General features: G+C 43.7%; 1 protein-coding gene across 1 annotated transcript; it reads left to right on the top strand.

The window, feature by feature from the left end:
- The first annotated feature begins 878 nt into the window (after positions 1 to 878).
- On the top strand, positions 879 to 24,595 carry LOC115205162 (solute carrier family 49 member A3). The gene is made up of 10 exons (XM_029770862.1): positions 879 to 1,241; positions 8,807 to 8,965; positions 9,479 to 9,695; positions 10,022 to 10,098; positions 10,193 to 10,330; positions 14,905 to 15,021; positions 15,144 to 15,296; positions 18,736 to 18,893; positions 19,004 to 19,116; positions 23,831 to 24,595. The coding sequence occupies exons 1-10, from the start codon at positions 1,098 to 1,100 to the stop codon at positions 23,989 to 23,991; spliced, it is 1,437 nt and encodes a 478-aa protein (XP_029626722.1). The 5' UTR covers positions 879 to 1,097; the 3' UTR covers positions 23,992 to 24,595.
- The last annotated feature ends 28 nt before the right edge of the window (positions 24,596 to 24,623 follow it).

Raw genomic sequence — 24,623 nt, 5'->3', positions numbered from 1 at the left:
TCATTCATAGGCTAGGTTGTAGCAACTTCATGATTGGTATAGGGAAAATTTGAGTATCATGTAGTAGCCTTAACCTATCAATGTTGCATTGAACTGGGTGAATGGAATATGAATGACAGTCATCCACTATGCTATAATAGAAATTATAAACTGGTTGGTTCGAGCTCTGAATGCTGATTGGTTGACAACCATGGTATATCAGACCATATACCCCAGGTATGACAAAACATTTATTTTTACTGCTCTAATTACATTGGTAACCAGTTTATAATAGCAATAAGGCACCTCAGGGGTTTGTGGTATATGGCCAATATACCACGGCTAAGGGCTGTATCCAGGCACTCCGCGTTGCATTGTGCGAAGAGCTGCCCTTAGCGGTGGTATATTGACCATATACCACACCCCCGTGCCTTATTGCTTAATAAGGCCATGCTCATGAAAAAAATCATGGTCATCCCTGATCTTAAACAGCACAGACCTCCACTGCAGTCTATCATATTCATCTCATCTCATATCATTTATCTGATGGTAACTCCTCATGTTCAGTATGAACATGAATTTTGTCACTTATAATAATTGAGCAGTTGAATAATAGAATTAGGTGTGTTAGTGCTGGGCTAGAACAAAACTCTGCACACCCTCTACCTCGATTTCCAAAGCCGAATGAGCATTGAACTTGACTATCACTATGACTCAATTTTTAGGGATAGACAAAGGGAGGGGCATCCGAATTGCAGTATTCCTGCGGGGGGGTAGTCATTACGCCGATTCTGTTGCAAAACGTTTCGTCTGTTACAAAACTTGTTCCGTTAACGTCAAACGGAAAACGCAAACGGGAGTTTCTATTGGACAAATTCAGGTAGGTCTCTCGCCGTTTCGTTACGTTTGGTCTGTCATTGCTTTCCGTAATGAATACCCGTCCTCACTAAAACACTGGGCGGTGTTGTTGATCTCAAACCGGCTGGTTGTGTTGCTTTATCGGAATGACAATGTAGGATATGTTTAAATCAACGTTTTAAAGGCACTATACCCTTGGCTCAAATATGCACGTTTGATATTTGAAAGTCTACTGCATCAGGCTGGATACAACACTACTCATGGAAGATGTTGATGAATTTCGGGACGACGTCATTCCGATTAAACCCAATCCAGTACTCGAAATATGTATTGTATTCAAAGTATACAAGAGGAGATGGTTCATTCTATTCGTGCTGTGCTTGCTAAATTGCTCAAACTCCATAGTAAGTGGCTTTATTTATCATTATTGTCTCATACATTAATTTGGCTGTAATCTGTCAATAAATTCATGGTGTGATTTTGTAACTTTTTGTAGCAATGTAAAACTCTCTGTGGCTCAGATTGCTACGTTAAACCAATGTGATAATCTCCATGTCTCTGATTGCTACAATGTTACACCAATATAATAATCTCTAGGGCTCAATGTAGCAATCTCTATGGCTCTATTGCTACATTGTTTTAAAAGGTAAATGAACTGGAGAAGCATGTGACACTGTCATGTAGCCTACAGGTTACTTTTGAAAAGTCTGACCTCTACTTTCTATTGTTTGTGATCCTGATATAATATGGTATATTATGTGATTCCCTACTGCCACATTTGATAAATGAACTCGTGTAGCCCACAGCCATATGGCATAGTTTATAGCAACAATTTATGCTATTCTGTTCTTCTGAAAAATACTACATTTACTTCATATCGTGTTTCTTTAGACCTGTCTAGAATAAATAATGGATTTATTGTGATGTTGTAGGCTATATTACATGGATTTATTATACTTTTTAAAATGTAGATGTTCTCAAGCAGCATTATTTCCAGGAATTTCCCAAATTGGATCGGTTGTTCGTACCCCCCAGGGCAATTGAACTGATTCCAGAGGCTGATCCAAAACACCCCCGGCGGAGAAGAGGTATTCGGAGTGGACTCCTAATCCGACTCAGCAGGCGCACTCACCACCCACCGCTTCCGAGTGTATTACTCTCTAATGTTCAGTCTCTGGATAATAAAGTAGACGAGCTCAGGGCGAGGATCTCCTGCCAGAGAGACATCAGATTGTAACATACTTTGTTTCACGGAAACAAGGTTCTCTCGGGATATACTGTCTGAGTCCATATAGCCAGGTGGGTTCTCAGTTCATTGCGCAGACAGGAATAAAGATCTCTCTGGGAAGAAGAAGGGTGGGGGTATATGTTTCATGATTAACTACTCATAGTGTGATTGTGATAACATATATAAACTCAAATTATTTTGTTCACCCAACCTAGAATACCTCACAATCAAATGCTGACCGCATTACCTCCCAAGATAATTCTCTTTGGTTATAGTCACAGCCGTGTATATTCCCCCTCAAGCCGTTATCACAACGGCACTCAAAGACGTACACTAGACTCTATGCAAACTGGAAACCACATATCCTGAGACCACATTTACAGTAGCTAGGGATTTTAACAAAGCTAATCTGTATAAAACGCTACCAAAGTTCTACCAGCACATTGACTGTAGCACTCGCTCTGAGACAACATTCGACCACTGCTACTCAACTTTTCGAAATGCCTACAAGGCCCTCCCCCACCCTCCCTTCGGCAAATCTGATCACGAATCTATTTTGCTCTTCGCTTCCTATAGGCAGAAACTCAAACAGGAAGAACCCGTGCTATGGACTATTCAATGCTGGTCAGACCAATCGGAATCCATGGTTCAAGATCGTTTTGATCATGGGACTGGGATATGTTCTGGGTAGCCTCTGAAAATAATATTGACCAATACATTATACGGTGAATGAGTTTATCAGAAAATGAATAGGACATGTACCCCCTGTGACTATTAAAATCTACTCAAACCAGAAACCGTGGATAGATGGCAGCAATCGCGTAAAACTGAAAGCGCGAACCACCGCATTTAACCATGGCAAGGTGATTGGGAATATGGCCGAATACAAACAGTGTATTTATTCCCTCCGTAAGAAAATCAAACAGGCAAAACCTCAGTACAGAGACAAAGTGGAGTCGCAACTCAAAGGCTCAGATACGAGATGTATGTGGCAGGGTCTATAGACAATCACGGACTACAAAGGGAAAACCAGCCATGTCACGGACACCGATGTCTTGCTTCCGGACAAGCTAAACACCTTTTTCACCCGCTTTGAGGACAACACAGTGCCACCGACGCAGCTAGCTATCAAGGACAGTGGGCTCTCCATCTCTGTAGCCGACGTGAGTAAGACATTTAAGCGTGTTAACCCTCGCAAGGCTGCCGGCCCAGACGGCATCCTTAGCCACGTCCTCAGAGAATGTGCAGACCAGCTGGCTGGAGTGTTTACAGACATATTCAATCTCACCATATCCCAGTCTGCTGTCCCCACATGCTTCAAGATGTCCACCCTTGTTCCTGTACCCAAGAAAGCAAAGGTAACTGAACTAAATTACTATCGCCCCGTAGCGCTCACTTCTGTCATCATGAAGTGCTTTGAGAGACTAGTCAAGGATCATATCACCTCTACCTTACCTGACACCCTAGACCCACTTAAATTTGCTTTCCGCCCCAATAGATCCACAGGCAATACGATCGCCATAGCACTGCACACTGCCCTATCCCATCTGGACAAGAGGAATACCTATGTAAGAATGCTGTTCATTGACTATAGCTCAGCATTCAACACCATAGTACCCTCCAAGCTCATCATTAAGCTTGGGGCCCTGGGCCTGAACCCCGCCCTGTGCAACTCGGTCCTAGACTTCCTGACGGGCCGCCCCCAGGTGGTGAAGGTAGGAAACAACACCTCCATTTCACTGATCCTCAACACAGGGGCCCTACAAGGGAGCTTGCTCAGCTCCCTCCTGTACTCCCTTTTCACCCATGACTGTGTGGCCACGCACGCCTCCAACTCAAACATCAAGTTTGCAGACGACACAACAGTAGTAGGCCTGGTTACCAACAATGACGAGACAGCCTACAGGGAGGAGATGAGGGACCTGGGAGTGTGGTGCAGGAAAATAACCTCTCACTCAACGTCAATAAAACAAAGGAGCTGATCGGGGACTTCAGGAAACAGCAGAGGGTGCACCCCCATATCTACATTGACGGGACCACAGTGGAGAAGGTGGAAAGCTTCCAGTTCCTTGTGTGACGACCCTCCCACTCTGTCTGCCGTATTTTCTCTCTTTGCTCTTGTTCCTTATTAGGATGCCGGTTGGCGGAGTTGGGAGGGTCGTCAGCTACATGGGAAACACCTGGCCTCGGGTGTGTCCCAGGATAAATAGACCTCTTCCACAGTCATTGGGGAGAATCTCTCCATGCAGACACCTTGTTGTTTTTGGTTGTGCTAGTTGTGGCTTTTTGGTTGTTTGCTTTGGCACCCTTCAACACCCTGCATTATTACATTCATGCATGCAAACACTCACTTACATTACTGATTACACACACCATGGTTCATTGTTCTTAGGTTACTTTATTTAATAAATATATATTTTGATACTCCTTGTCTCCACGTTGTCTCCCTTTTGTTGCGAACTCAGAGCCGGTTCGTAACACTTGGCGTATACATCACTGAAAAACTGAAATGGTCCACCCACACAGACAGTGTGGTGAAAAAGGCACAACAGCGCCTCTTCAACCTCAGGAGGCAGAAGAAATTTGCTTGGCACCTAAAACCCTCACAAACTTTTACAGATGCACAATTGAGAGCATCCTGTCGGCCTTTATCACCGCCTGGTACAGCAAATGCACTGCCCGCAACCTCAGGGCTCTCCAGAGGGTGGTGTGGTCTGCCCAGCGCATCACCGGGGGAAAACTACCTGCCCTCCAGGATACCTATAGCACCCGATGTCACAGGAAGTCATTCTATTCTACTGTATCTTGGTCTGTGCCGCTCCGACATTGCTCGTCCAAATATTTATATGTTCTTAATTCCATTCCTTTACTTTAGATTTGTGTGTATTGTTTTGAAATGGTTAGTTATTACTTGTTAGATATTACTGCACTGTTGGAGCTAGAAACACAAGCATGTCAATACACCTTCAATAACATCTGCTGAACATGTGTATGTGATCAATACAATTTGATTTAAACAGACTGCTGTAGATCCAAAATTAGTGTTTACCCTTCACTATGAAATACAGTAGCTTAGCAGCCTATAGTGACGTTTCAGGAGTCATCATGAACCCCTTCAGCATATCACTCATTGAGTCAAAATGCATTTGATTCAGACTTCTACAAGGGTACTGTGAGGTATCTGCCATATGGTGCACCCTAATATTTCAGAGAATGTAGCTAATGTACCCCTGGGGCTATTGCTTTAATAGGGGATGTGTGCCTTAGGGCAAATCACCCCTGACTATGTCAATGGAAGCCCCACCTTCCACATTCCTTCAATTCTTCCACTCTTCACCTCTAACTGAGCAGAACAATTCACACATTTCTTATAAAATTATATTGTAATGCAAAATGTATCAGGCTTTACTCCAACTTAACTGTCCCAGAGGGCGCACATACTCGGACTCCCGAGTGGCGCAGGGGTTAAAGGCACTGCATCTCAGTGCTAGATGCATCACTAAAGACCCTGGTTTGATTCCAGCTGTAACACAACCGGCTGTGTTTGGGAGTCCTATAGGGTTTGGCCAGGGTAGACCGTCATAGTAAATAAAAATTTGTTCTTAACTGACTTGCCTAGTTTAATAAAGGATAAATAAAAAATTCTTCTGGACTTTGTATATTAAAGTTTAATAGCTAGTTTGGTGAAGTTCCCTACCAATTTGTTAGTTATTCTTCCGCCTGTTTAGCCTGGCTAACTGGCTGAGTAAGATGGTTAACGCAACCAAAAAGACGAAAGCTAACAAGGCGGGTTCAGGTTCAAGACCATGCCCAAATCAATTAAAAGATACTCACATTTTGTTTTCTGGTATGTCTCGGTGCGGTGCATACTCTTGCTGCCCCTGCTTGGCTCAGCTTGTGTGCGAGACGCAGGAACGGTGTCAGTAACAGTGGCTTGCTGATGCAACCTTTTCAGCGGTGGGTGATAAGCACATGGACGCATCGTGCCGCCTAAATTGGTCACTCTGGGTGGCCCCGTTATGCCAATGGGCTTTGTTGTTGCTGGGGACCCCCATGGGATGAGTTATATCCCGCAAGGTGATCACGACAGACACATCCCCTGAGGGCAGCTACATTTGGGTTGCTGGCATACATCAATAGACAGGGAAGGGTGCCGTCTCTAACCATCTGATCCTTGGCTCACTCACTACTGCTGTGGAGCAGTGTGCCCTTTCCCTCACTCCGGGCGACGCATCTCCCCGGGTGCCTCAATACAGGTGTGGATCTGCTATCCAGGGGTGCCCCAGTTCTCTGGGATCTCCCAGATATGGGAAATGTTTGGCAAGGATGACGTAGATCTTTACGCATCACAATAAAACGTGCGTTGTTGGCTGGTTTTCTCTAAGGGCTCTGGGTGCTCCTTGACGCGTTTCCCCCTGTGGACCTGATTCAGCCCACGCTGGAAAGGGTGCATCTGGAGGGATTGTCGTTGATCCTTGTGGCTTCCCGTTGGCCCAAACAACATTGGTTCACGGAGATCATTCTCCTTTTAGGCGGGGACCCGGTTTCTAAACCTATTGCACCCATTTGGGATTTGGCTTTGGTTTTGGATGTGCTCTGTGAGGCCCCCTTTGAACCAATGGAGTCATTGGATAAGAATATCCTCTCCTACAAGACCACCCTGCTCGTGGCTTTGGCCTCGGCCAAATGCGTTGGAGATCCCCACGTGTTATCCATTCACCCATCCTGTATAAAGTTTGCCCTTGTTGACTCTAAGGTGACGTTGCGTCCTATTGCACCCTTTGCTGCTAAGGTCATGACTATGTCCTACAGGTCTCTAGCTTTGAGCTATTTCCCTTTTCGTCTCCTACATTTGCTTCTGAGGAGCAGTGGAGGTTACATGCCCTGTATCCGTATGAGCGTTACGCATGTACATTGAGCGGGCTAGGGGTGTACGTTTGAGTGTCCATCTTTTTGTCTGTTTTGCTAATCCGGACTGCACCTCAGTGGCTATTTCTCTGGTCCGCTATGACAGCAAAAGGCAGGAATTACCTAACTGTGTACGTGCCCATTTCACCAGGGGTTTGGCAACGTCTTGGGCATTCTTTAAAGGGTTGCCTTCAGGAGATATCTGTTCTACGGCGAGTTGGGCATTACCAAACATTTTTGTGAGGTTTTATTGATCGAATTTCATTGCCTCCAGTGTAGCCAACAGTGTGGTTACCGCTGGGGCAGGAGAGGGTCATTAAGCAGCATGCAGATTGCACAATACCCGGGTACCGCAGGTTTTCCTATAGGGTTGGAACTCTGAGTGGTCTGCCATTGGCAATTTCATTTGGTGTCCCCTGGGGTCGGCCTGGGATGTGATTTCATGTCCCCATAGCTTTGTTGTACTGAGTTGAGTGACTGAAAGGGAACGTACAGTTATGACTATAACTACAGTTCCATGAAGGAGGGAAAGGAGGTACAACACCTGTTCGGCCATGAACACCTGTTCGGCCAGTTTTGGGCACGGTGAAGATCGGTACTGAATTGAAGGAATGAATTCGTGCCTTCATATTTGCATGTTGTAGCTTAGACTTTGAGGTTTTAGTGTTGTGCCCGCCATAGGTTGAGACACAACACGCTCTTGAGTAGGCTGGAATCTATTGCTCAGAGGCAGATGAAATTTAAACTTTGTCTGGATAGGCCAGAAAAGGTGACACGTCACTCCCTATGCAAATGTTGGGTGTGAAACCTGACACTTCAAGTAAGCTTTGCTGATTGAGAAGTAGTGGAAAGTAGACAATTGGGGCTTTCTGGCACTATAAGGTACTGGACCCTGCAACGTTCACAGAGGGTTTTGTACACCAAAATGTAAGTTGGAACCGGTCCATAACCGCTCAAAATCTCCTATATAAGGGACAACATCTAAGAAGTTAAAGTTAGGTTCATCTTTGAAGGGGAGGGCACAGGGTTCAAACTGTATATGGTTAACATGCTGTGATTGTATAGGCCTATCACTGTTTATTGGGCTGGGATGGTTGGTCTCTCTTCTCAGCATAGGAATTCTACATATTCATTTTGACCAATGAATGCCAATATAAATCATAGACTGTTCTCTCTGCTACCGCACGGTAAGCGATACCGGAGCGCCAAGTCTAGGTCCAAGAGGCTTCTAAACAGCTTCTACCCCCAAGCCATAAGACTCCTGAACAGCTAATCAAATGGCTACCCAGACTATTTGCAAATAAGCCTATGTAAACACTCCATAGTAGCCTCTGGTTTGAATAGTCCGGCCTAAAGCTGGGTCATATGCTAGTGCCTTGTGAGTCATTGCTTCTGTTTTCACGTGACTTGGAGTTCCACAAGGCAAGGCTGTGATTTACTTCCTGCTTAGTGATGTATATTTTTATCACATGATCGATCACATGTATACCAGTGGGTTGCGTTTGTCATGCAGTTTTGCCATATCTTCCTTGGGAAAGAGGTATTCAGTCCTTAATAGGACTTCCTGGTTAATTAAAGGTTAAATAGAATATATCAAGCTTTTTTCATTGGTTGATGTCTTGATTGGACTGGAATATTAACAGATGGTGTCCTATCAGACATTTTTGTGTCACTGCATTGTAACATTGGGCAGATAGAATGATTGAGGAAATATCAGTGAAGAACATTTGTGTACAAGCAGTAAGTTGTAAATAATGTAATAACACATTTATTGTATATAATCAAATGACCCTAAAACACCCTCTTCCTTTGTGTTTGTGCTTGTATCCTCAGTTATGGCTGACCTTTGCTCCAGTGGCAGACCATTCAGCCCAGTTCATGGGTGTCACCCTGGACCAGATCAACTGGCTGTCCATCATCTACATGGTAGTGGCCATTCCTCTCAGCTTTGGGACCACATGGATGCTGGACACCTTAGGACTCCGAATCACAGTATGTACAGTCTGGTCAAGGTAGACCACACACAGGTCTCCCTTGTAAAAAAGGTCTCCTGACCTCAATGGGACTTCCTGGGCAAATAAAGTTTAAATAAATAAAATAGACCAGATTCCATTCAACCTGCTTTGCCTACAGTATCATGCAGAATATTTGTTTACAAGTCTGTGTACACACTGAAAACAAACCTGTGAGGGGAGTCTGTCCAGTACTTGAAATGAAAGATACAGACTGTTCCTTTAAGATATGCATGAAATAAATATGCATGAAAGAGATATGCATGAAAGAGATATGCATGAAAGAGATATGGATGAGAGGTGTAAGAGGGACATTCAGTAAAGTGTGAATGTTTGAGTTTGTCTGGAAAAATCTCAGATAGAAAGTGTGTGGGCTTTGGATATGAAGTCTGCTGTCAGTGATAGAGGAAGCTGCCCACATGCAGATGGCACTCTGATTTTTTTTACTAAATCGTGCCCATTGTGACATTTTGCCTTTCTGACTGTTCTATAGCTGGTGCTGGGTTCCTGGCTCAACATGTTGGGAGCTGTGCTGCGTTTCGTGGGCATCATGAGGAGCCTACCAAGTGCAGCCAATTTCCCCGTGGTGATGGGGGGCCAAACCCTGTGTGCCCTGGCCCAGCCCCTGGTTATCTTCACTCCCACCAAGCTGGCAGCCCTCTGGTTCCCAGAGCACCAGCGGGCTACCGCCAATATGATAGCCTCCATGTGTGAGTGAGCTATGGTTGCTGTCCTGTCCACCACAGATTTTCCTATCAGTTACTCTGTTAAAACTACCTGTGTCAAGTTAGCATTATTGATTTAGTCACCACTTGCCATATATGTTTTGAATTGCCAACTGCTCCTCTTTCTGTCAGCTTTCTGTCAGATTTCTAGTCAGCTTTTCAGTCAGCTTTTCAGTCACAGGAACTGAGATCCCCTAAAAAGTAGGAAGAGAAAGTCCAAAATGTCTGTTCGTTTATGCTCCAAATAAAGGACAATATCATGGCGGCCTATTTTACATTTTTCGGTTATGTTTCTCTATTTCTCCTTTCAGCAAATCCCCTTGGGATTCTCATTGCTAGCATATTTTCCCCTATGATTGTGGGGACTACCAACAACATCCCTTTATTGGTGAGTTAAGGAAGAAATAGTAAAACAGATTGTCTTGACTTTAGATTGCATATCACTGCATTAATACTTTTTCCGTGTTCACTGATCTTCCCAGCTGTTCATATATGCTGTACCAGCAGCTATTATCTGTCTCCTAGCAACAGTGGGGATCCGTGATAGTGCCCCCCCAACGCCCCCCTCAGCCAGTGCCGAAAGCTCCAACTCAGAGCCCTTCCAGGAGGGAATCAAGCTGGTGAGGAGTTATACACACAAAGAATGACAACCCTGTACTAATAACATTTGTAGTCCCCCCTCAACAATTTTAATTCACTTCTGATGGTACTGAGGTTCAGGCTCATTATACTTCATTTGAGAGGGGTAGCGGCATCCATATTGCATTGTATATTTGGTATTTATTAGTAGATACTCTTCCTTTCTTACTCTCTGTCCAGCAAAATGAAGGCAGTTATACAATTTTAAAAACATTACAAAACATTAACAACAGGTTTCACAACACATTAAGTGTCTGCCCTTAGGCCCCTACTCTACTACCACATATCTACAACACAAAATCCATGTGTACGTGTGTGTATAGTGTGTATGTTATCGTGTGTGTCTGTGCCTATGTTTTTGTTGCTTCACAGTCTCCGCTGTTCCATAAGGTGTATTTCTATCTGTTTTTGAAATCAAATGTTACTGCTTGCATGAGTTACTTGATGTGGAATAGAGTTCCATGTAGTCATAGTCTGTTCTGGATTTGGGACTGTGAAGAGGAATGTCTTGTCGGGGTATGCATGGGTGTCCGAGCTGTGTGCAAGTAGTTCAAACAGACACATCGGTACATTTAACATGTCAATTCCTCTCTCAAATACAAGTAGTGATGAAGTCAATCTCTCCTCCACTTTGAGCCAGGAGAGGTTGACATTCACATTATTAATGTTAGCTCTCTGTGTACATCCAAGGGCCAGCCATGCTGCCCTGTTCTGAGCCAATTGCAAAAAAAGTCCCTCTTTGTGGCACCTGACCACACGACTGAACGATAGTCCAGGTGCAACAAAACTAGGGCCTGTAGGGCCTGCCTTGTTGATAGTGCTGTTAAGAAGGCAGAACAGTGCTTTATTATGGACAGACTTCTCCCCATCTTAGCTTTTGTTGTATCAATATGTTTTGACCATGACAGTTTACAATCCAGGGTTACTCCAAGCAGTTTAGTCACCTCAACTTGCTCAATTTCCACATTATTTATTACAACATTTAGTTGAGGTTTAGGGTTTAGTGAATGATTTTTCCCAAATACAATGCTTTTAGTTTTTGAAATATTTAGGAATAACTTATTCCTTGCCACCCATTCTGAAACTAACTGTAGCTCTTTGTTAAGTGTTTCAGTCATTTCAGTCTCTGTAGTAGCTGATGTGTATAGTTGTCATGGGCGTCATAAAGATTGGACCAAGGCGCAGCGGGTAAAGTGCTCATCTTCTTAATTTATTTAAAGAAAACACTTAAACAAAATAAACAACGACGAAAAAACAGTTCCATAAGGCTCCTAGGCTATACAGAAAATAACCACCCACAAAACACAAGTGAAAACAAACCCAACTAAATATGGCCTCCAATTAGAGACAACGACAACCAGCTGCCTCTAATTGGAGGTCATTGCCAAAAACCCAACATAGAAATAGAAAACTAGATATACACATAGAAAATATAGAACATAAACCAAAAACACCGAAACACACAAAACAAACACCCCCTGCCACGCCCTGACCAAACTACAATGACAAATAACCCCTTTTACTGGTCAGGACGTGACAATAGTGTTGAGTCATCCGCATACATAGACACACTGGCTTTACTCATGTCGTTAGTAGAATTGAAAAAAGTAAGGGGCCTAGACAGCTTCCCTGGGGAAATTCTGATTCTACCTGGATTATTTTGGAGAGGTTTTAAAGAACACCCTCTGTGTTCTGTTAGACAGGTAACTCTTTATCCACAATATAGCAGGGGGTGTAAAGCCAAAATGCATACATTTTTGCAGCAGAAGACTATGATCGATAATGTCAAAAGCTGCACTGAAGTCTAACAAATGTTTTATCATCAAATTCTCTCAGCCAATCATCAGTCATTTGTGTAAGTGTTGTGCTTGTTGAATGTTCTTTCCTATGCAGTGGGGGGGAAAAGTATTTGATCCCCTGCTGATTTTGTATGTTTGCCCACTTACAAAGAAATGATCAGTCTATAATTTTAATGGTAGGTTTATATGAACAGTGAAAGACAGAATAACAACAAAAAATCCAGAAAAACGCATGTCGAAAATGTTATTCATTGATTTGCATTTTAATGAGGGAAATAAGTATTTGACCCCTCTGCAAAACATGACTTAGTACTTGGTGGCAAACCCTTGTTGGCAATCACAGAGGTCAGACGTTTCTTGTAGTTGGTCACCAAGTCTGCACACATCTCAGGAGGGATATTGTCCCACTCCTCTTTGCAGATCTTCTCCAAGTCATTAAGGTTTTGAGGCTGACGTTTGGCAACTCGAACCTTCAGCTCCCTCCACAGATTTTCTATGGGATTAAGGTCTGGAGACTGGCTAGGCCACTCCAGGACCTTAATGTGCTTCTTCTTGAGCCACTCCTTTGTTGCCTTGACTGTGTGTTTTGGGTCATTGTCATGCTGGAATACCCATCCATGACCCATTTTCAATGCCCTGGCTGAGGGAAGGAGGTTCTCACCCAAGATTTGACAGTACATGGCCCCGTCAAATGATACGGTGATGTTGTCCTGTCCCCTTAGCAGAAAAACACCCCCAAAGCACAATGTTTCCACCTCCATGTTTGACGGTGGAGATGGTGTTCTTGGGGTCATAGGCAGCATTCCTCCTCCTCCAAACACGGCGAGTTGAGTTGATGCCAAAGACCTCCATTTTGGTCTCATCTGACCACAACACTTTCACCAGTTGTCCTCTGAATCATTCAAATGTTCATTGGCCAACTTCAGACGGGCATGTATATGTATTCTTGAGCAGGGGGACCTTGCAGGCGCTGCAGGATTTCAGTCCTTCACGACGTAGTGTGTTACCAATTGTTTTCTTGGTGACTATGGTCCCAGCTGCCTTGAGATCATTGACAAGATCCTCCCGTGTAGTTCTGGGCTGATTCCTCACTGTTTTCATGCTCATTGCAACTCCACGAGGTGAGATCTTGCATGGAGCCCCAGGCCGAGGGATATTGACAGATCTTTTGTGTTTCTTCCATTTGCGAATAATTACCTTCTCACCAAGCTGCTTGGCGATGGTCTTGTAGCCCATTCCAGCCTTGTATAGGTCTACAATCTTGTCCCTGACATCCTTGGAGAGCTCTTTGGTCTTGGCCATGGTGGAGAGTTTGGAATCTGATTGATTGCTTCTGTGGACAGGTGTCTTTTATACAGGTAACAAGCTGTGGTTAGGAGCACACCCTTTAAGAGTGTGCTCCTAATCTCAGCTCGTTACCTGTATAAAAGACACCTGGGAGCCAGAAATCTTTCTTATTGAGAGGGGGTCAAATACTTATTTCCCTCATTAAAATGCAAATCAATTCATAACATTTTTGACATGCGTTTTTCTGGATATTTTTGTTGTTATTCTGTCTCTCACTGTTCAAATAAACGTACCATTAAAATTATAGACTGATCATTTCTTTGCCAGTGGGCAAACGTACAAAATCAGCAAGGGATCAAATACTTTTTTCCCCCACTGTACGTGTGCTGAAAGTCTCTTTTGTCAATTTGTTTAGTGTAAAATAGCATTGTATCTAGTCAAACACAATTTTTACTAAGTGTTGGTAACAGGCTGATTGGTCGGCTACTTGAGCCAGTAAATGGGGCTTTACTATTCTTAGGTAGCGGAATGACTTTTGCTTCCCTTGCAGGCCTGAGGGCACACACTTTGTAGTAAGCTTAAATTGAAGAAAATATCATCCGCTATTATCCTCAGTAATTTTCCATCCAAGTTGTCAGACCCCGGTGGCTTGTCACCTCTTCCACCCTCACTTTACGGAATTACAGTGCTTGTCTTTTTATAATTTGGTCAAATATATTTGGATGTGTAGTGTCAGCATTTGTTGCTGGCATGTCATGCATAAGTTTGCTAATCTTGTCAATGAAAAAAATCATTATCAGTGGGTTTTGTGACGAATGAGCCATCTGATTCAATGAATGATGGAACTGAGTTTGCCTTTTTGCACAAAATTTAATTTAAGGTGCTCCAAAGCATTTTACTATCATTCATTATGTAATTTATATTTGTTTCATAGTGTAGTTTCTTCTTCTTTTTATTCAGTTTAGTCACAAGATTTCTCAATTTGCAGTACGTTTGCCAATCGGTTGTGCAGCCAGACTTATTTGCCATTCTTTTTGCCTCATCCCTCACAACCATACAATTTTTAAATTCCTCATCAATCCAGGGGGATTTAACAGTTTTTACAGCCATTTTCTTAATGGATGCATGCTTATTACTAACTGGGATAAGCAATTTCACAAATGTGTAAAGTGCAGCATCTGGTTGCTCTTCATTGCACACCACGGACCAACAAATATTCTTTACATCAATGAACATAGGAATCACTGCAAAACATATTGTATGACCTCTTATACACTATATTAGGCCCAGCCTTTGGAACTTTGGTTTTCCTAGATAAGGATAATATTGTGATCACTACATCCGACGGATTTGGATACTGCTTGAAATCAAATTTCTGCAGCATTGAATGATCCCTGATGGCTATCTTCTAACAGGAGCATCTGTAACCCACTGTAACCTGCGCCTGTCTGCCTCCTGTTCCTTTGTAGCTTCTGAGGAACAAGGCCTATATGATTCTCCTGCTGTGTTTCGGCTCGGGGATAGCTGTGTTCACCTGCTTCTCTACACTGCTGGAGCAGATTATGTGTGTCCGAGGGTACACTAATGTAAGCACCCATCAATGATCCCAAAGGACCAACAAGATTAGTTTTTCATTGCAAAATATGAAAAAATATGTCCCATGAATTGGTTTCCTGAACAATATTTTCAATGTGTGTTGTTGTTGCAGGACTTTGCAGGACTGTGCGGAGGTCTCTTCATTGTGTTCGGTATAGTCGGAGCTGGCTTCCTGGGTCTCTACGTTGACAAGACCAAGAAGTTCACGGAGGTCACCAAGGTCAACATGAGCCTCTCAGCGCTGGCCTGCATTGCCTTCTCAGTGGTGAGTCAGGGTCAAACCTCAGGGTTATCAGTTTAGTACTTCATGAATAGATGTGATGATGAATTAGTGATGCTTGTTCCAAACTAAGGTTTGGGGTGGAAGAAAACAGCATATATTTGCAGTTTTTCTTCTTTCAAGGTATCAAATCAAATTTAATTGGTCACATACGTGTTTAGTAGATGTTATTGCGGGTGTAGCAAAATGCTTGTGTTTCTAGCTCCGACTACAGTAATATCTAACAAGTAATACCTAACAATTTCACAACATACAGCCTATACTCACAAATCTAAGTAAAGGAATGGAATTAAGAATATATAAATGTATGAACAAGCAATGTCAGAGCGGCATAGACTAAGATACAGTAGAATAGAATACATTATATACATATGAGATGAGTAATGCAAAATATGTAAACATTATTAAAGTGACTAGTGTTCCATTTATTAAAGTGGCCAGTGATTTAAAGTCTATAGGCAGCAGCCTCTAATGTGCTAGTGATGGCTATTTAACAGTCTGATGGCCTTGAGATAGAAGCTGTTTTTCAGTCTCTCGGTCCCAGCTTTGATGCACCTGTACTGACCTCGCCTTCTGGATGATAGCGTGATGAACAGGCAGTGGCTCGGGTGGTTGTTGTCCTTGATAATCTTTTTGGCCTTCCTGCGACATTGGGTGGTGTAGGTGTCCTGGAGGGCAGGTAGTTTGACCCCGGTGATGCGTTGGGCAGACTGCACCACCCTCTGGAGATCCCTGCAGTTGCTGGCGGTGCAGTTGCAGTACCAGGCGATGATACAGCTGACAGGATGCTCTCAATTGTGCATCTGTAAAAGTTTGTGAGTGTTTTAGGTGCCAAGCAAATTTATTCCGCCTCCTGAGGTTGAAGAGGCGTCGTTGCTCCTTCTTCACCACACTGTCTGTGTGGGTGGACCATTTCAGTTTGTCAGTGATGTGTATGCCAAGGAACTTGAAGCTTTCCACCTTCTGCATTGCTGTCCCGTTGATGTGGATAGGGGGGTGCTCCCTCTGCTGTTTCCTGAAGTCCACGATCATCTCCTTTGTTTTGTTGACGTTGAGTGAGAGGTTATTTTCCTGGCGCAACACTCCGGGAGCCCTCACCTCCGCCCTGTAGGCTGTGTCGTCATTGTTGGTAATCAAGCCTACTACTGTTGTGTTTTCTGCAAACTTGATTATTGAGTTGGAGGCGTGCGTGACCACTCAGTCATGGGTGAAAAGGGAATACAGGAGGGGACTGAGCACACACCCTTGTGGGGCCCCTGTGTTGAGGATCAGCGAAGTGGAGGTGTTGTTTTCTACATTCACCACCTGGGGGGCGGTCTGTCAGGATGTCTAGGACCGAGTTGCACAGGGCGGGGTTCAGGCCCAGGGCCTCGAACTTAATGATGAGCTTGGAGGGTACTATGGTGTTGAATTCTGAGCTATAGTCAATGAACAGCATTCTTACATAGGTATTCTTCTTGTCCAGATGGGATAGGACAGTGTGCAGTGCGATAGCGATTGCATCGTCTGTGGATCTATTCCGGCGGTAAGCAAATTGAAGTGGGTCTAGGGTGACAGGTAAGGTCGAGGTGATATGGTCCTTGACTAGTCTCTCAAAGCACTTCATGATGACAGAATTGATTGCTACGGGTTGATAGTAATTTAGTTCAGTTACCTTTGCTTTCTTGGGTACAGGAACAATGGTGGACATCTTGAAGCATTTGGGGACAGCAGACTGAGATAGGGAGAGATTCAATATATCCAGAAACATTCCAGCCAGCTGGTCTGCGCATGCTCTGACGATGCGACTAGGGATGCTGTCTGGACCGGCAGCCTTGTGAGGGTTAACACGCTTAAATGTCTTACTCACGTCGGCCACGGAGATGGAGAGCCCACATTCCTTGGTAGCAGGCCGCGTCGGTGGCACTGTGTTATCCTCAAAGCGGGCGAAGAAGGTGTTTAGCTTGTCCGGAATCAAGACGACGGTGTCTGCGACGTGGCTGATTTTCCTTTTGTAGTCCGTGAATCTCTGTAGACCCTGCCACATACGTACGTTTCGTGTCTGAGCCGTTGAATTGCAACTCCACTTTGTCTCTATACTGACTTTTTGCCTGTTTGATTGCCTGACGGAGGGAATAACTACACTGTTTGTATTCTGCCATATTCCCAGTCACCTTGCCATGGTTATAAATACGGTGGTTCAGGCTTTCAGTTTTGTGCGAATGCTGCCTTCTATTCACGGTTTCTGGTTTGGGTGGGTTTTAATAGTCACAGTGGGTACAATATCTCCTATACACTTCCTGATAAACTCAGTCACTGTATCAGTATATTCGTCAATGTTATTCTTGGAAGCTACCCGGAACATATCCCAGTCCACTTGATCAAAACAATCTTGAAGGCTGGATTCCGATTGGTCAGACCAGCGTTGAATTGTCCTATTTCAGTTTCTGCCTATAGGAAGGGAGAAGCAAAATTGAGTCATGGTCAGATTTGCCGAAGGAGGGTGGGGAGGGCCTTGTAGGCATCCCGGAAGTTGGAGTAGCAGTAGTCGAGTGTTTTAGCAGCGCGAGTACTACAGTCAATGTGTTGATAGAACTTCGGCATCCTTTTTCTAAAATTTGCTTTATTAAATTCCCCATCTACAAGAAATGTGGCCTCAGGATATGTGGTTTCCAGTTTGGATAAAGTTCTGTGAAGTTCTTTGAGGGCCGTCATGGTATTGGCTTGAAGGGGGATATACACGGCTGTGACTATAACCGAAGAGAATTCTGTTGGGCGATAATACGGTCAGCATTTGATTGTGAGGTATTCTAGGTCGGGTGAACAATCACACCATGAGTCGTTAAACACCACCGCACATCTTCTTCTTCCCGGAGAGATATTTATTCCTGTCTGCGCGATCAACTGAGAACCCAGCTGGCTGGACTTACCCAGACAGTATATCCCGAGAGAGCCATGTTTCCGTGAAACAGAGTATGTTGCAATCCCTGATGTCTCTCTGGAAAGAAATCCTAGCTTTGAACTCATCAACTTTATTAGACTGAACATTAGCAAACTAGAAGACCACTCCGAGTACCTCTCCGCTGCCGGCGGTGTTTTGGGTCGGCCTCTGGAATCAGTTAAATTGCCCTGGGGGGCGCGAACAAAGGATTCGCTTTGGGAAAGTCATATTCCTGGTTGTAATGCAGGTAGTGCTGTTGAGTTACCGCCGCTCTGATATCCAATAGTTCTTCCCGGCTGTATGTAATAACACAAAAAAATTGATGGTCTATTAATGTAAAAAATAATACATAAAAAACAAAATACTGCAAATTTTCCTATGAGCTAGAAGCACAGCAGCCCTCTCTGTTGGTGCCATTATCCTCTTTACAATCTTCTATTTTTACCAAGAAGTTCTGTGTCTAACACCTTCTCATCCTTGTGTGTGTGTGTTTCCCCCTACCAGGTATCTCAGATGCGGAATCAGGGAATAGCCGTGGCTGTTGCTTGTTCGCTCTTTGGCTTTTTCGGCTTCTCCATTTACCCGGTTGCCATGGAGTTGTCTGTGGAGTGCTCCTACCCGGTTGGGGAGGCCACCTCAGCAGGCCTGATATTTATATCAGGGTACATCTGTCTGATACACTGTTTCATACAGGAAGAACATAGACTAAAGAGCAAGACTCTGAATAAAGGGCTATGTGTTAATAAGCATGTGCTTGTTTTTGTTTTTCCAGACAGATCCAGTCAGTTATCTATATACTGCTTCTTCAGGGGTTGACCAAACCAATGGCCTACTCGCCCTTCTCTACCTGTTCTGTAGGAGGTGATGCGGCCTTGAGTTGGAGGGGTAAGTCAAGAACTACCATGTGTATCGGAGGGATTAAAATAGTATATGAATGCTAATTGAGGTACAATCGGCTGCCCACCATTACATTTCTGTAGGCAATTACAGCTATTGGTTGTTTTGTTAGCGGTTAAGACTTTGCATTTGTATGCAAATAACACAAGGTGCACATGGCGGACCGAAATGTTGGCTGAAAAGGCATCCTAGACAACACATGCTTTGCCACAGCTAACAGTATACAGTACCAGTCAAAAGTTTGGACACACCTACTCAGTCCAGGGTTTTTCTTTATTTTGACAATTTTCTACATTTCTACAAAACTGTGAAATAACACATATGGAATCATGTACTAACCAAAAAAGTGTTAAAACCTCTTACAGCTCCTTAAGGATAGGGGGAAGTATTGACAATTTCGGAAAAAATATGTGCCCATGTTAAACTGCCTCCTACTCAAACTCAGAAGCTAGGATATGCATATTATTAGTAGATTTGAATAGCACACACTCTGAAGTTTATAAAACCGTTTGAATGGTGTCTGTGAGTATAACAGAACTCATATGGCAAGCAAAAACCTGAGAGAAATCCTACCAGGAAGTGGAAATCTGGATGCATGGGCTCTCTTCAAGTCTTTTCCTATTGAATACACAGTGACGTAGTAATAATTGTGCACTTCCTACGGCTTCCACTAGATGTCGACAGTCTTTACAAAGTTGTTTGAAGCTTCTACGATGAACAGAGCCCGAATGACAAGGAGGAGAAGTTGTTGAGGCAGGGGGTGACATCACTTCTTGGGGTGCGTTCACGAGGGTGGATCCTCCCGTTCCAAAACCTTTTTCAAGACACAGGAACCGTCCGGTTGAAATATTATTGAATCTTCACGTTCTGAAGGCCCTAAAGGCCCTGAAGGCTGTAAAGCCTTTTTGAAATCGAACAACGTGGTTTGATTCAGGAGAAGTGTATCTATAAAATGGTGTAAAATAGTCCTATGTTTGAGGAACAGAAATGATTAGATTTGGTTTTGAATATGGCGCTCTGATTTTTTCGCTGGATGTTGATCCCGGTTACGGGATCCGAGCGGATTAAACAAATCAAAATATATTTTATATTTGAGATTCTTCAAAGTAGCCACCCTTTTCCTTGATGACAGCTTTGCACACTCTTGGCATTCTCTCAACCAGCTTCATGAGGTAGTCACCTGGAATGCATTTCAATTAACAGGTGTACCTTGTTAAAAGTTAATTTGTGGAATTTCTTTCCTTCTTAATGCGTTTGAGACAATCAGTTGTGTTGTGACGAGGTAGGGGTGGTATACAGAAGATAGCCCTATTTGGTAAAAGACCAAGTTCCTATTATGGAAAGAACAGCTCAAATAAGCAAAGAGAAACGACAGTCCATCATTACTTTAAGACATGAATGTCAGTCAATTTGGAAAATTTCAAGAACTTTGAAAGTTTCTTCAAGTGCAGTTGCAAAAACCATCAAGCGCTATGATGAAACTGGCTCTCATGATGACCGCCACAGGAATGGAAGACCCAGAGTTACCTCTGCTGCAGAGGATAAGTTCATTAAAGTTACCAGCTTCAGAAATTGCAGCCCAAATAAATGCTTCACAGAGTTTAAGTAACAGACACATCTCAACGAATCAAATCAAATCAAATTTTATTGGTCACATACACATGGTTAGCAGATGTTCATGCGAGTGTAGCGAAATGCTTGTGCTTCTAGTTCCGACCGTGCAGTAATATCTAACAAGTGATCTAACAATTTCACAACAACTACCTTATACACACAAGTGTAAAGGAATTAATAAGAATATGTACATATGAATATATGGATGAGCGATGGCCGAATGGCATAGGCAAGGTGCAGTAGATGGTATAGAGTACAGTATATGCATATGAGATGAGTAATGTAGGGTATGTAAACATTATATAAAGTGGCATTGTTTAAAGTGACTAGTGATACATTTATTACATCCCATTTTTAATTATCAAAGTGGCTAGAGATTTGAGTCAGTATGTTGGTGGCAGCCACTCAATGTTAGTGATGGCTGTTTAACAGTCTGATGGCATTGAGATAGAAGCTGTTTTTCAGTCTCTCGGTCCCAGCTTTGATGCACCTGTACTGACCTCGCCTTCTGGATGATAGCGGGGTGAACAGGCAGTGGCTCGGGTGGTTGTTGTCCTTGATTACCCTTTTTTGGCCTTCCTGTGACATCGGGTGGTGTAGGTGTCCTGGAGGGCAGGTAGTTTGCACCGGTGATGTATTGTGCAGACCTCACTACCCTCTGGAGAGCTTTACGGTTGTGGGCAGAGCAGTTGCCGTACCAGGCGGTGATACAGCCCGACAGGATGCTCTCGATTGTGCATCTGTAAAAGTGTGTGAGTGTTTTTGGTGACAAGCAAAATTTCTTCAGCCTCCTGATGTTGAAGAGGCGCTGTTGCTCCTTCTTCACCACGCTGTCTGTGTGGGTGGACCATTTCAGTTTGTCTGTTATGTGTACGCCGAGGAACTTAAAACTTTCCACCTTCTCCACTACTGTCCATTCGATGTGGATAGGGGGGTGCTCCCTCTGCTGTTTCCTGAAGTCCATGATCACCTCCTTTGTTTTGTTGACGTTGAGTGTGAGGTTCTTTTCCTGACACCACACTCCAAGGGCCCTCACCTCCTCCCTGTAGGCCGTCTCGTTGTTGTTGGTAATCAAGCCTAACACTGTAGTGTCGTCTGCAAACTTGATGATTGAGTTGGAGGCGTGCATGGCCACGCAGTCATGGGTGAACAGGGAGTACAGGAGAGGGCTGAGCATGCACCCTTGTGGGGCGCCAGTGTTGAGGATCAGCGGGGTGGAGATGTTTCCTACACTCACCACTTGGGGGCGGCTCGTCAGAAAATCCAGCACCCAGTTGCACAGGGCGGGGTCGAGACCCAGGGTCTCGAGCTTAATGACGAGTTTGGAGGGTACTATGGTGTTAAATGCTGAGCTGTAATCAATTCTTACATATGCATTCCTCTTGTCCAGATGGGTTAGGGCAGTGTGATTGAGATTGCATCGTCTGTGGACCTATTGGGGCGATAAGCAAATTGTAGTGAGTCTAGGGTGTCAGGTAGGGTGGAGGTGATATGATCCTTGACTAGTCTCTCAAAGCACTTCATGTTGACGGAAGTGAGTGCTACGGGGCGTAGTCGTTTAGCACAGTTACCTTAGCTTTCTTGGGAACAGGAACAATGGTGGCTCTCTTGAAGCATGTGGGAACAGCAGACTGGGATAGGGATTGATTGAATATGTCCGTAAACACACCAGCTAGCTGATCTGCGCATTCTCTGAGGACCCGTCTAGGGATGCCGTCTGGGCTGGCAGCCTTGCGGGGGTTAACATGTTTACATGTTTTACGCACGTTGTCTGCGGTGAAGGAGAGCCCGCAGGTTTTGGTAGCGGGCCGTGTCAGTGGCACTGTATTGTGGCACTGTTAAGAGGAGACTGTGTGAATCAGGCTTTCATGGTCGAATTGCTGCAAAAAAAACACTACTAAAGGACACCAATAAGAAGAAGAGACTTGCTTGGGCCAAGAAACACGAGCAATGGACATTAGACCAGCGGAAATCTGTCCTTTGGTCTGATGAGTCCAAATTTGAGATTTTTGGTTCCAACCGCCCTGTCATTGTGAGACGCAGAGTAGGTGAACGGATGATCTCTGCATGTGTGGTTCCCACCGTGAAGCATGGAGGAGGTGGTGTGATGGTGTGGGGGTGCTTTGCTGGTGACACTGTCAGGGATTTATTTAGAATTCAAGGCAAACTTAACCAGTATGACTACCACAACATTCTGCAGCGATACGCCATCCCATCTGATTTACTTTTAGTGGGACTATAATTTATTTTTCAACAGGACAATGACCCAACACACCTCCAGGCTGTGTAAGGGCTATTTGACCAAGAAGGAGAGTGATGGAGTGCTGCATCAGATGACCTAGCCTCCACAATCACCCAACCTCAACCCAATTGAGATGGTTTGGGATGAGTTGGACTGCAGAGTGAAGGAAAAGCAGCCAACACGTGCTCAGCATATGTGGGAACTCCTTCAAGACTGTTGGAAAAGCATTCCAGGTGAAGCTGGTTGAGAGAATGCCAAGAGTGTGCAAAGCTGTCATCAAGGCAAAGGGTGGCTACTTTGAAGAATCTCAAATATAAATTATATTTTGATTTGTTTTAACACTTTTTGGGTGACTAGATAAGTCCATATGTGTTATGTCATAGTTTTGATGTCTTCACTATTATTCTACAATGTTGAAAATAGTAAACATTAAGAAAATCCCTTGAATGAGTAGGTGTCCCAACTTTTGACTGGTACTGTATGTTGCAAATGCATTATTCCCATTGAAATTGAGGGGACAGGTGTCCCGACAAGCTACAGTTTATTTTACAAATACATTCAAAAATATTGCCCTACAAAAATAAATGACGTGCCCAAGGCCAAAACACAGTAATGCCGGAGGTTATGTTCAGTTAAGTTGCCACTCTTATTTCTAAATATAACATGATGAAATCCTCTCGGAATTTGATAAAGAGGAACAAGCCTGTATTGTTATTGTCTGGTTCTTTGCTGTGGCTCTAGCGGCGTGATTCTAGAACACACACAGTGATTAGTTCCTGTAGAAATGGCTGAAAATGACTTAGCTCCAGTCATTGATTTGTCTTTTTCCTGTGTACATCTCCACAGTGCCCGTGCTGGTGATGGCAGGCCTGTTCAGTGTCTTTACCTGCTGCTTCGTTATCTTCTTCCACACCAAGTACAGGAGACTGGATGCTGAGGCACAGGCTGGTGGAAAAAAGACAACTCTGACAACCTGTGACAGCACGTCAAACTCTGACCAAAAGTAGGAACAGGTCAGGGGTTAACTGAACTGCTTTGAGATCACTACCTCACTGGCATAATTTCAGAAGCACGCCAATTCTCACAGGAGGCCAAATGTATTGACTTACATTCCTTTATAAAGATTATTTAGGTTTTAATTTCTACCTTTGCTATACTGCTTCATTCTCTATTCCAAAGTGAATGATTTCAGTTTTTACAATAGCGATATTTACTATTGCTTAAACGGTGGTGGTAAACAGTGATCATAAGTTACTCAATTTGAAACTGGGCTTTCCTTTTATACAGGTATGCACTAAGAGGAATAGCCTCTTATGCACCTTTTGTACTGATGCGGAGCAGAGTTGAGGTCATTTCGGCTCGGTCTGTTAAGTTGGACATGAAATGTATGATGCAAAAGTAATCCAATAACGGAATTAAACTGTGATGGTGGTGGACATGTATGCTTGTGGGGTGTAGACAGACTAGTTCATTAAAAAAAAATCTGGGTATTTGAATGATGGCACATTTTTGTCAGTACCAAATTCTTTTATATATTCAATTGTGTAAATTTGGTATTTTAAACTACTCCTGTAATATACTTTATAGTAAAATAAACCACCGTGTCAGTCATTGGTTTAATTCGCTTCTAAATACATAC

This window comes from Salmo trutta, chromosome 13, assembly GCF_901001165.1.
Source record: "Salmo trutta chromosome 13, fSalTru1.1, whole genome shotgun sequence".
Taxonomy (NCBI): Eukaryota; Metazoa; Chordata; class Actinopteri; order Salmoniformes; family Salmonidae; genus Salmo; species Salmo trutta.
The sequence above is the reverse complement of the archived record's forward strand: the minus strand, read 5'-3'. Positions and strand labels throughout refer to the sequence as shown.